Genomic DNA, 12,420 nt, shown 5'->3' with positions numbered 1-12,420 from the left:
TTGTGATTTTTCACTAAACAAATCATCACATATTTTATTAATATCTTAATTTTTTTTCTACCTGTTCTTCCAAAAATCTTTCCTTCTCCATACACCATAAAACTCTCATCTTTATCAGCCTTATTTGTTTCTTCACTAACTTCATTACTAATAATTAATTCTTTCTTTTTATCACAATCAAACCAAAAATAGCCCTCTTTATTATGAAACTTACACTCTTTTTTACATTTATGCGTTGTGCAACTTTTTCCCCACACTTATTACATCTAATTTTTAACATGTTCATCCACAACAGATACATCTGTAATTAGCAGGCACACTGCACAAAAGCAGGCAATTAAGACTATATCTCCATATTTAAAGTGAAACCGTAGTTTCATGGCTGTTATAATTTTCAAAATTCAAGACAAATAAAATAATGAGTACCTCCATAGAATGGATAGCAAAAGTATTATTGGAAACAGGAATAGAGTAAATAGGAATGGAATAAAATAAATACTACTTGCTACAAAAAAATCTAATCATATTACAAAACTAATATTGCCAAGTTAAGATGTGCCATGCTGATAGACTTCTACCCAAGAAGACTGAATGCTGTAATTACATCAAAAGGTGCTTCAACAAAGTATTAGTTTAAGGATGTGCACACTTATGCAACCAGCCTATTGTACGTTTTTTTATTTTTTATATTTTTTCCCTTACAGATTTGTTTGTTTTTCAATTGAATTGTACAGGTTATAGGTCACATTAAAGGTGGGAAAATTTTTTAAATTATTTGTTGTGGTCTCATTTTTTATATCACAAAAACCTGGCATTTTAACAGGGATGTGTACACTTTTTATATCCACTGTATATAGTATGCATACAGTACCCCTACTCTTTTTGGTAGGTGTGATGGAATCTTACATCCACCCAGGATACCACAATTCAGGCAAATGATGCTTTGGTTTAACATGTCATAAGAAGGACAATGATTTAAATTGTTGCCCAGATTTAGAAAAGATATGTTCCCAAAACAGAGATAGAAGTCAGGTGCAGAGGTGAATAATATTGAGCAAAACAATAAATGTCTGCAAAGTCTTTTTCAAAGACTGGATTCAGGAAATATTACTAGCGATCAATAACCTTGGAAGATCAGTCTTCTGAGTTTTAGATCCTCAGTTGGCAGAGGCTTAGTGACTCATTATGAAGATGCTGAACTGATCCCTCATGAATAATTAATTACTAAGCTTGAAACACCTCACTAATCTGGTGTCTTGGTTTAGCTGCCTGTAACTCAGCAAGATGTTGTCCATAGTAACAAGGACTGGGAACAATACCAAGGTGATGATTTTGTTACAGGACCTAAACTGGGATACTTGAGGGCCTCCCCGAGAAACCAGGCCTGCAGTCCCATTCTCCCAGCCCCCATGGGAGTGGAGATAGGGCCGCCATTTCATCTCGCACTGGGACCGGCAGGTTGGCCTCCCGTCCTTCACCCGGCACTGTGGGGATGCCACTCTGTGAACAGCACCACCCAGGAGGCAAGAGGCTACATATCAGGAGTCCTGGAGGAAGCACCATGGCAGATGGTGGAAAGACCTGGAGAGCTCCTGCCGGGGTGAAGGCATCCAACTTCACCCCATAACTGATGGCATCCTTGAAAGATCTCAAAGTCCCCAGCGGTGCTCTGGATGGGAAAGCAGGGGGACTCTGAAGCCTTCATGAGAGCAGATCTGCCCCTCAGCAGCCAAGGGGGAGTTCTGGAGGGGCAGGTGGGATCAGAGGGAAGCTCCCCTGAGAAGGTCCGAGGGCATGAGTGATCCGGCATGATTTGGCAACCTGCAGGAGACATGGAGGTGGCGGAGTCCCCTGACATGGGGGGCTGTGGCTGGGGAAGGTCTCTTGGCCAGGTCAAAGGGGAGGCCTGCAGGAGTCAGCCTTGACAAAAGTTAGTAAGGGTGCTCCAGGCAGATGGGTGTGGGGCCTGGAAAGCTCCTGTCTGAGTGAGTGGGGTCAGGCAGAGCACCCCATGACAGAAGTCCTGGAGGGAGTTACTGACAGATGGTAGCAGAACATGGAAGGCTTCTGCCTGGGTGAAGGCATCCGACCTTACTCCATACCCAATGACATCCCCCAAAAAATCGCAAAGTCCCCAGAGCTGCTTAGGATGGGAAAGCAGTGGGACAGGCTGCCCTGGGAAGCCAGGTCACCATTCAGACTGAGCAGTCTAAACTGAGACATTTCTGTGTTCCAAAGACAATGTTCGGAACTCCAGGGCAGAGACTTCCAAACCAGGACTGTCCTGGAAAAACTGGGACTGTTGGTCACTTTGAACAATACTAGACTCAAAACATGACTTAGTAGCCTCCTACTTTTTAGTATTAACCAACCAATGAAACAAACGGCAATATTTGCTATAACTGCCAAAGATCCCGCAGCATGTCTTGAAGCATACAAAGTGTTTAACTGTTGTGCAGTACGTTAGTAATCTCTGCATGTGCCATTAAACCCCACGGTGCGACTCATTTCTGTTTCTTTATTACATGTATGCCCACAGGGAGCGAGTGCTGAAATAACCACCTTGTTTTGAGTCTCAAGCTGTTTGTACTCAGCCAACTCCTTTTTTTTTTTTTTTTTAATCCTGATCCACTCTACTGATTTTCAAAGAGCTATGAGAACCCTTGTGGCTATCGATGCACATTGATATCTGTGTCAGACTCCCTGAGTAGAAGTACAAGATTCAGAGAAGGTAGTACAGACTTCCTTTGAGTTGGGAAAAAGGGAATTTAGAAGCTCAATTCCCTGTTCAATCACTAAAAAACACTCATTCAGAAAACATAGCCATTTTACTGGTTTCATATTTGGGAACAGTGACAGTGCTCATGATTTAGTACTGTTGCCTCCAGTTAGTATATTCATCCAAGAGCTGAAAATTACTGAAACTGCCTTCAGTTTTTGCAAAATGTAACTGTCCATGCTAACCATACATCTCAACCTGCAGATATTGACAATACATACAAAGGCTTTTAAAAAGTAAATACATCTAACTAAAAAATCTGGGAATCTAATTAGCATAAATTTCATGTATCAAACAGCATCAAACTCCCTTCATTTCCGGTATGATTGGGGATACTACTTAGAAACACAAACTTAAAAAATCTGAGTGGAAAACAGACACAAAAGTATAAGCATATTATCAAAGATACAATGTAAAATATGAAGATTTTAATGAATAAGATTCCAATAATCTACCTTACAGTCATTTATTTTGTCTTTTGAAAAAAAAAAGATGCAACACTTGGACCCTCTTTCTTTAAAGTATTCGTTCTGCAACTGTGATGACCGTGTGGCCTGGTTTCCCATGTACTTAGCAGCTTTAGAATTATGTCTGATGGTGGGTGGACTCAAAACATTATATGAAGGGTAAAATCAAGCTTTAAAATAAGAATATTTTGGAGGCCTGATGCTGACATTGCTATCCCTTTCATTGGTAACAAAACAATCATTTTTTGGGGAGCATCCCACAAATGCAATATATATATATATATATATATATATGTTTGCAAAGGTAGCTGACCTTGTGACATGTCACATCAACTACGAGCTTTAAAACGTTTTCCCGTGACACTCTCAGATAGCTTTTATCACATGGACATATTTTTGCTTCACTGCACTGGTTTCTGGGAAAACTGCATATTACTAAAGGTTTTATTTATTGTAAAGTTTTTGTCAGAGCCATACAGTGCAACTCCCCCACCTGCTCAACTTGTATGTTAAAGACTTTATGCTCTTCAGTATATAAGAGATAAAGTTTTAAAATCTGTTCCTGATTGTTGGGTCTGAATGGTGAAAAATGGATTTACACAAACCATTTCTGAGATGGCCATTTCCCAAAACATTGCTTTTCTCAGAGGTATGGCAATCTCAGAGTCGGTATACAAAATTTCAAGGGATGTGGAGATCTTGCTTTTTTTGTCAGATAACCATTAGCTATTTTGTATGTTTCTCTCTCCAGTAAATAACAGTATGTAATATCTGGTTAAGTCTAAGTATCCACTATGTTGTTTTTTTATACTTTTTGAGCAAAACCTCAAACTTAAATAGTTTTAACATTTCTAGTCAATAAATATAAATGGCCATTCACTTCAGTTTTCATTCCTTATTTTCAATGCATAATTCTTCTCTTTACTTCACTAGTCTGCTGTATTTTGGGTCCAGTTAGTGCCACTCTTTGCAGTAAGGTCCTTCTACCCCTTCGCTGGTATACTATCCATGCATAAGTGGCTGGGTAATCTTTTGTTTCCTGCCTCCCCATTTGCACACCACATTGACCCACAAATTGTTTTAAGTTCCTCTGAAACAAAGTGCCTTGCAGCTTTGAGCTAGGGCAAAAAACGTCATCTAACTAATCATGGTCTAAAGTCATGGGCCAGCAATGACAGTGGCTTTGTGGCCAACATCAGTTCTAATCAGAGAGGCCCCTTGATGTATCTTACTGTGTTGTGCAGAGATGAGGACATTGAATGCTCAGCTTACATGCATAGCAGTGCAGTTTGCTTCCACAGCATGTTTGCAATCATGGCTTCTGCAGTTGCAGTTGCCACTTCAAATAATTTATGTGACCCTCCCTCCCACTCAGTCATCATCCATCCCCAAAGAAAGACATCTGTTACTGGAATGCTTAGTCCATCCTTTCCGTCAGGAATTTAATGACGTAGCTAAACTCAGTCCTGGGCTATCAGTGGGTAGTCTTACTTATGAAGTGCAAACTGAATGAAATCCCATTGTGCCAAGTTTGCACCCTTCTCTGGAAATGGTACAAGCCCAGAGCATGTTTATCATAGTTAGAGGGTAAGACAGGTAAAGCCACCCCTATACCAATCAGAGTTCTACAATTTAAAACAAGAAAGTCAGTTTCTGATGGGATTTGCAGAGACCAGTTTTGATGAAGTAGCACACTGAAGCTTCTTTCGCTATTTAAGACCAAATCTGAGTATCACTACTGCAGATACCTACCTGGAGTGCCTGTTAACAGCCGATACATTACTGTCAGGTCAGTATCAGTACTGAAGATAGTGTCTGAAACAGCACATACATTAATATCAGGTCAGTATGAGTACTGCAGATACCTACCTAGAGTGTCTGATAACAGCCCATACATTACTATCAGGTCAGTATAAGTACTGCAGATACCAACCTGGAGTGTCTGATAACAGCCCATACATTACTGTCAGGTCAGTATGAGTACTGTAGATATCTACCTAGAGTGTCTGAAACAGCCCATACATTAATATCAGGTCAGTATGAGTACTGCAGATACCTACTTGGAGTGTCTGATAACTGCCCATACATTACTGTCAGGTCAGCATGAGTACTGCAGATATCTAGCTAGAGTGTCTGATAACAGCCCATACATTACTGTCAGGTCAGCATGAGTACTGCAGATATCTACCTAGAGTGTCTGAAACAGCCCATACATTAATATCAGGTCAGTATGAGTACTGCAGATACCTACCTAGAGTGTCTGATAACAGCCCATACATTACTATCAGGTCAGTATAAGTACTGCACATACCAACCTGGAGTGTCTGATAACAGCCCATACATTACTGTCAGGTCAGCATGAGTACTGCAGATACCTACCTAGAGTGTCTGATAACAGCGCATACATTACTATCAGGTCAATATAAGTACTGCAGATACCTACCTGGAGTGTCTGATAACAGCCCATATATTACTGTCAGGTCAGTATGAGTACTGCATATAGCTACCTAGAGTGTCTGATAACAGCCCATACATAACTAACAGGTCAGTATGAGTACTGCAGATACCCACCTGGAGTGCCTGATAACAGCCCCTACATTACTATCTGGTCAGTATGAGTACTGCAGATACCTACCTAGAGTGTCTGATAACAGCCCATATATTACTATCAGGTCAGTATGAGTACTGCAGACTTAAGAGTGTCTGATAGCCCATACATTGCTAGCAGGTCAGTATGAGTACTGCAGATACCTACCAAGAGTGTCTAATAACAGCCCATACATTACTGTCAGGTCAGTATGAGTACTGCAGATACCTACCTGGAGTGTCTGATAATAGCCCAAACATTACTATCAGGTCAGTATGAGTACTGCAGATACTTGACTAGAGTGTCTGATAACAGCCCAAACATTACCAGGCTATAATTCATACCCCACCTTTCGGCCAACAAACCCAGACTAAAACACTAAAGGTGGAGGTGTGTCCATATTCATTAAGGATATCCACACCTCCAAGCTAGTTGCTCAGCATAATGCATCCGAGATTATCCAAGTTCAACTAACTCTGGGCAAACCGCAATCCAGATTGTAGCTTGCTACAGACCCCCCACCATGCCCCAGGATTCCCACCCCTCTTTTCTTGATACACTGGAAAATATTAAGGTACAACCCAACACCCTAATAATGGGTGATTTCAACTACCCCACCATTAACTGGGAAAACTACTCCTGTACCAACTCTTTTGCTCAACGTTTTCTGGAATTCATCAATTCCAACACCTTGGATCAACTTATCCACACCCCCACCAGGGGCAGCAATATCTTAGACCTGGTCATCACCAACATGGGCGACCGGTGTTCCACAGCAGAGGTCAGCTCCTCGTTGGTCAGATCTGACCACAGGCTAATCACCCTAGACATCCACATCCCGCTACCACCCCCATTAGGAAAACAACCGTAAAAAAGTTCTCCAAAGCCAACTTCATGCTTCTTAAGACAGAAGTGGCAAACTTCACGACACCCACGCAGATGGACAATGGAGGGATAACTGCTGAATCCTACACAAATGCACTTTATAAGCACTTACACGAGTGCATGGATCATGCTATCCCTAACAGAACCAATATGCTATTCTCCAAAAAAAGGAAGCCAATCTGAAGGTCTTCTGCCATAAACAAACTCTACAACAGAAGAAAGAAACTGCTGCAAAAAAGAGTAAAATCCCACGATTGGAGGAACTCCCTAGTCAGCCTCAGTAAGAAGCTGAGATCCATCATAACATCCTTCAAAGCTAGTTATGAAAGCAAAATCGCCACTGATTCTAAAGACAACCACAAATCATTCTATAGCAATGGCGACACTCAGATCTGCTCTGAGTTACAGCACAATGACACGAAGTATACAGAACCAACTGATATTGCCAACATCCTGGCAGATAGGTTCAGTGCTAACTTTACCCCCCTCTCACCCCCTAAAAGCCCATCTTTATACCGGAAGAATGCAAAGTTCCTGTAATCACGGCTGCACAGGTAAAAACTTCACTCTCCAAAGCCAAGAACACAGCATCCCTAGGACCTGACAACATCCCAGGCTGCCTTCTACACAAACTACAGAATGAACTGGCACCCCATAAGTACCATGTTCAGTCATAGCCTCACCTCAGGCTTTGTACCCATTTAATGGCACACTGCGACGGTTATCCCACTCCACAAAGGGGGGGCCACAACAGACCCCAGGAACTACCGCCCCATTAGCCTGTCGAGCCTGGTCTGCAAGGCCATGGAACGTATCATCATGGAACTCATAAACAAAGACATTGGAGATCTCCAAACTCTGGACCCCACACAGTTTGGGTTTCTAAAAGGCAGATCATGTCTCCTAAACCTGATAGACTTCTTTGAAGCAGTCACCAAAGCCATAGATGAGGGTAAGGTGGTTCACACAGCCTATCTAGATCTCGCCAAGGCGTTCAACACTATCCCCCACTCTGGAATTATAGATAAACTCACTAAACTAGGTATAAATCCCTATGTCACAAGATGGGTTGCCAACTGGCTTACTGACAGAACCCACACTGTGAAAGTAGCAGACTCCAAATCAGATGTCAGACCAGTGACAAGTGGAGTACCACAGGGTTCAGTCCTGGGTCCTCTCTTGTTTGGTATTTACTTCTCTGAAGTACAGGCTAACACAGAAGGTCTTTGGCTAACTACATTTGCAGATGACTGCAAATTAGGAGCCATAATCGAAACTCTTAACAGTGTGGACATCCTGCAAAAGGGCCTCACTGAGACAGATGCCTGGTGTCAAAGCCATGGTCTCAAGCTCAATGCCAAAAAAGTGCATTGTCATCCCCTTTGGTAAAAACTCCGTTCCCATGAACTAACACATAGGTTGTAGTCTTATGAACTACCACATAGGTGGTAGTCTACTTAACACCGAAAGTGTGATAAGAGACCTTGGGACATGGGTGGACAGTAGTCTCTCCTTTGATAATCACATCGCCACAGTGGTCAGGAAATCCTTCTATGTGGCACACCTCATCACAAAAGGTTTCTCATCCAGAAAAAAAGAGGTTATTGTTCCCCTCTACTCATCACTCATTAGACCCATTATAGAGTACAACGCCACTTTTGGTATGTACCTCGCAAGACATCTACAACAACTGGAAATGTCGCAGAAATACCTCACAAAGAGGATTACAGGCCTCAAACAGATGTCCTATGCAGACCAACTCAAAAAACTCCAGCTGTACTCCTTCGCATATCGCCTACTCAGAGGAGATCGCTGCCTAACATACAAAGCTATGTCAAACCCAGAGCTGTTGGACATGCTAAACTTAAAGAAATCCCAATCCCTCCGAGCTGCATGCTCTAGAGAACTAAACCTTGTCACCACAATATACAGAACATGCTGGAGGGATATATTCCTGTCCCAGAGACTTCCCATACTCTGGAACAGACTACCTATCTATATCAAACAGAACTCCTCATTAGTACTCTTCAAGAAAAGTCTTGATGATTGGATGGGTAATAAGAAATTCACCCCGGGGATCACTTCTTTGGTTCTGCTTGACAGGGGTACAGGAAAATAATTTTCTTGGGTGGCAAAAGCCAAGGTACCTTTTTGGCTAGGCTTGTATAGGCCCTAAGGCCAATAGCCTAGTACCTACCTATGAACCTATGAACTATTAGGTCAGTATGAGTACTGCAGATACCTACCTAGGGTGTGTGATAACAGCCCAAACATTACTATCAGGTCAGTATGAGTACTGCAGATACCTACCTAGAGTGTCTGATAACAGCCCATACATTACTATCAGGCCAGCATTAGTACTGCAGACCTAGAGTGTCTGATAGCCCATACATTACTATCAGGTCAGTATCAGTACTGCAGATACCCACCTGGAGTGTCTGATAACCCATACATTACTATCAAGTCAGTATGAGTACTGAAGATACCTACCTGGAGAGTCTGATAACAGTCCATGCATTACCATCAGGTTAGTATGAGTACTGCAGATACCTACCTGGAATGTCTGATAATAGCCCATACATTACTATCAGGTGAGTACTGCAGATACCTACCTGAAGTGTCTGATAACAGCCCATACATTACTATCAGGTCAGTATGAGTACTGCAGATACCTACCTAGATTGTTTGATAACAGCCCATACATCACTATCTGGTCAACATGAATACTGCAGACCTAGATTGTCTGATAGCCCATACATTACTATCAGGTCAGTATCAGTACTGCAGATACCTACCTGGAGGGTCTGATAACAGCCCATACATTATTATTAGGTGAGTACTGCAGATACCTACCTGGAGTGTCTGGTGTCTGATAACAGCCCATACATTATTATCAGGTCAGTATGAGTACTGCAGATACCTACCTGGAGTGTCTGATAACAGCCCATACATTACTACCAGGTCACTATGAGTACTGCAGATATCTACCTAGAGTGTCTGATAACAGTCCATACATTACTATCAGGTAAGTACTACAGATACCTACCTGGAATGTCTGATAACAGCCCATACATTATTATCAGGTGAGTACTGCAGATACCTACCTGGAGTGTCTGATAACAGCCCATACATTATTATCAGGTGAGTACTGTAGATACCTACTTAGATTGTCTGATAGCCCATATATTACTATCAGGTCAGTATGAGTACTGCAGATACCTATCTAGAGTGTCTGATAACAGCCCATACATTACTATCAGGTCAGAAACAAATGTTGCAATGTGTAACTAAGATGTATCTTGAATTATCTGTAAATGCTTCCATTGGACAGTTGTGCTTGTTGCTTCAGTAGAGGTACAGATCTTGCTGTACTCTCAGATGGCTTCAAGAGGTCAAAACTGAGGTTCCTGACTCTGGAATGAAATGTGACACTTAAGCAAATGTAGAATGCAGTAGCTGAGAGACAAAAAGGAGGTGAAGGCTAAAGCTAATAGTGACCTACTTGGAAAATGGCACCCTGACGCCTGTTAATGACAAAATATGTAAGTGCTTTAATTTTCCTTCCTGAAAGAATAACCTTGAATAATATATTGACTAGAAATCAGTGATGATACAAAACACACTCAAGTGAAAATGCTATTAAATATTTTACACGGAGTTTCACAAAGGAAGAAAAGAAGTTTGCATATACCGCACTTGTGTGCTGTTATTCTCTGTAGTAGCATACCTCTCAACTTCTACAATTTAAGCACAATGCTATGATTGTGGCCCTCAAATTTAGCCTTGCTTTTCCTAGATTAACGATATTCCTCATAGAGTCAGATCTGTTTATGGGTTCATACTTTACTAAATAAATAACTCAAACCTCTAGAAAGATTTTCTGCTGCACCCCTTGCTAGGGTGATGAGGTAATGATCAAGTCTGTAAAGTTAACTTTGAGGATTTGTTTGGCATAATGGTTAAAGTTTTCACCACATACACACAGGGCACAAGGTTTGATTCTGATCTTGACAGTTAACTAGGCTTAAAATGGCTCTTCAGGGCAGTTAGACTAGTATTCACCTATGAACCTAAGTATATAGGATCTGGTCTATGAACACCTACTATTGTGAGAAACAAGAAAGTGCTCCTGTATCTGAACCCGTTATGAATTTTTAAGGCCAGTGCTAAGATTTCTAACACATAATGTTTGAAAGGCCTGGTTAATAGATTACTGGAATTTCAGTTTAAAAAGTGTAATATGCTGCTTTTGGCTGCCTCTAGGAATTTATTAACATAGAGCTCTTAAGTAATGCTAAAAGAGTGCATCCCTACAATGTGGTATGGTGATAACAGAGGTACAGTAATCAGAATTTAGAGTTCTAATTTGCACATTCTTGATTTAAAACTCATTAATATTTTTGTTTACTTACAGGCTTTCACATTATCATAGACTGAGAAAGCGCATTAAAAAGAAAACTTACATCACTTGGACTGAGGAAAGAACTGGAGAACAGCTTTTCTGGGCAAAACTTCGAGATGCCTTAAGGACAGAATCTACAAATAAAGATGAAATGCAGCTTCTTATTACAGAATGACAATGATTTCATGCAGGTGTTAGAACTTCTAAATGTGATGCCCCTGCTTTTGGAACTAAAGTACGTTTTTACAGTGTTCAAGAGGTGAAATCATCATCGTGATCAGCCCATTTTTACCATGGTTGGGATGTCACATCAGCCGTAGCCAATGTGACCAAATCATGAAGAGAAGAAATGAAAAGAATCTCCAAATGCAAAAGCAGAAACAGCAGCTTTTCATAGATTAGTATTAGACTAACTGCCCTTGTAGGCCATTTTAAGCCTAGCCAATTATCCATTGTGAGACTCAAACCTGCCACCTTGTGTTTGTAAGGCAAATACCTTAACCATTAGGCCACCCTCCCAACCCTAGCTTTTGCATTACATTTTTGCGTTACATAAGGAGACCTTGTCTCACCTAGTCATGTAATTTCCTTGTTTATTGGAGAACTGATGATTTTATTAAAATGTCAGATCACTTCTTCTCATCCCCACTCCCTTTTATCTGAGTTGTATATTCTACAAGGCAGATATTTGAAGACTTTCATCTCCTTAAATATCATAACCTGAGCTGAACCTATAAAAACAGTGGTGAAATACCATTGTATGAATTGCATTTTGGTGTTTCTTTTTTATCTTCTGCCCATGACTATCAGTCACAGAGCCTAGCACTGAGCTGTCACCATAATATGTATAGCGCTTCTTCTGAGAGATGCCTGTTTGTCATAGTGAAGTCAATTTTGTTATCTCAGAGTCTGCTTTATGGCACACACAAACTGAAAGCACATACAGGAAGTTGGCAAACCCAAGTGACAGTGTACTGTTGAATTTTTAATGTTTTGACAGTGATACAAACATAGTGCTTTTTGGCTTGTGTTCATTAAAATAAATCACATTTTCAACTATTTATGTTTAAGTTTGCATTTATGTATGGAGCTTTTCTCCCCATGCCTCTGCTGAAAATGGGCCTTGTGCCCAGTTGGACATTACCCAGTAAACAAATGAAATAAATAAAAAAATAAAATGTTCCAGTGTAAAAAGATGATACTATTTCTTCATTGACTATTGGTAACTGATTTATTTATTCAGCCATTCTCTGATTACCTGAGCAATCTAGTTTAGTGTCAAGGTGGAGACAGAATCTGT

At 40.9% G+C, this 12,420-nt stretch overlaps 1 protein-coding gene across 4 annotated transcripts in view; it reads left to right on the top strand.

Moving 5' to 3' along the window:
* Nucleotides 1-12,179, top strand: part of LOC122808725 (toll-like receptor 13) — a 397,497-nt gene extending 385,318 nt beyond the window's left edge. For 3 of the 4 annotated variants that reach the window (XM_044079734.1, XM_044079718.1, XM_044079726.1), the window contains one exon: nucleotides 11,133-12,179. In XM_044079734.1, the coding sequence (XP_043935669.1) occupies nucleotides 11,133-11,295 (163 nt within the window). In that variant the 3' untranslated portion in view covers nucleotides 11,296-12,179. The remainder of the gene's footprint in view (nucleotides 1-11,132) is intronic. The other variant, XR_006365819.1, reaches the window with a different exon arrangement.
* Nucleotides 12,180-12,420: the final 241 nt, after the last annotated feature.

The sequence above is a fragment of the Protopterus annectens genome, chromosome 1.part1, assembly GCF_019279795.1.
Source record: "Protopterus annectens isolate FY-2018-M chromosome 1.part1, PAN1.0, whole genome shotgun sequence".
Lineage (NCBI taxonomy): Eukaryota > Metazoa > Chordata > Ceratodontiformes > Protopteridae > Protopterus > Protopterus annectens.
This window is presented reverse-complemented; position numbering and strand designations above follow the sequence as displayed.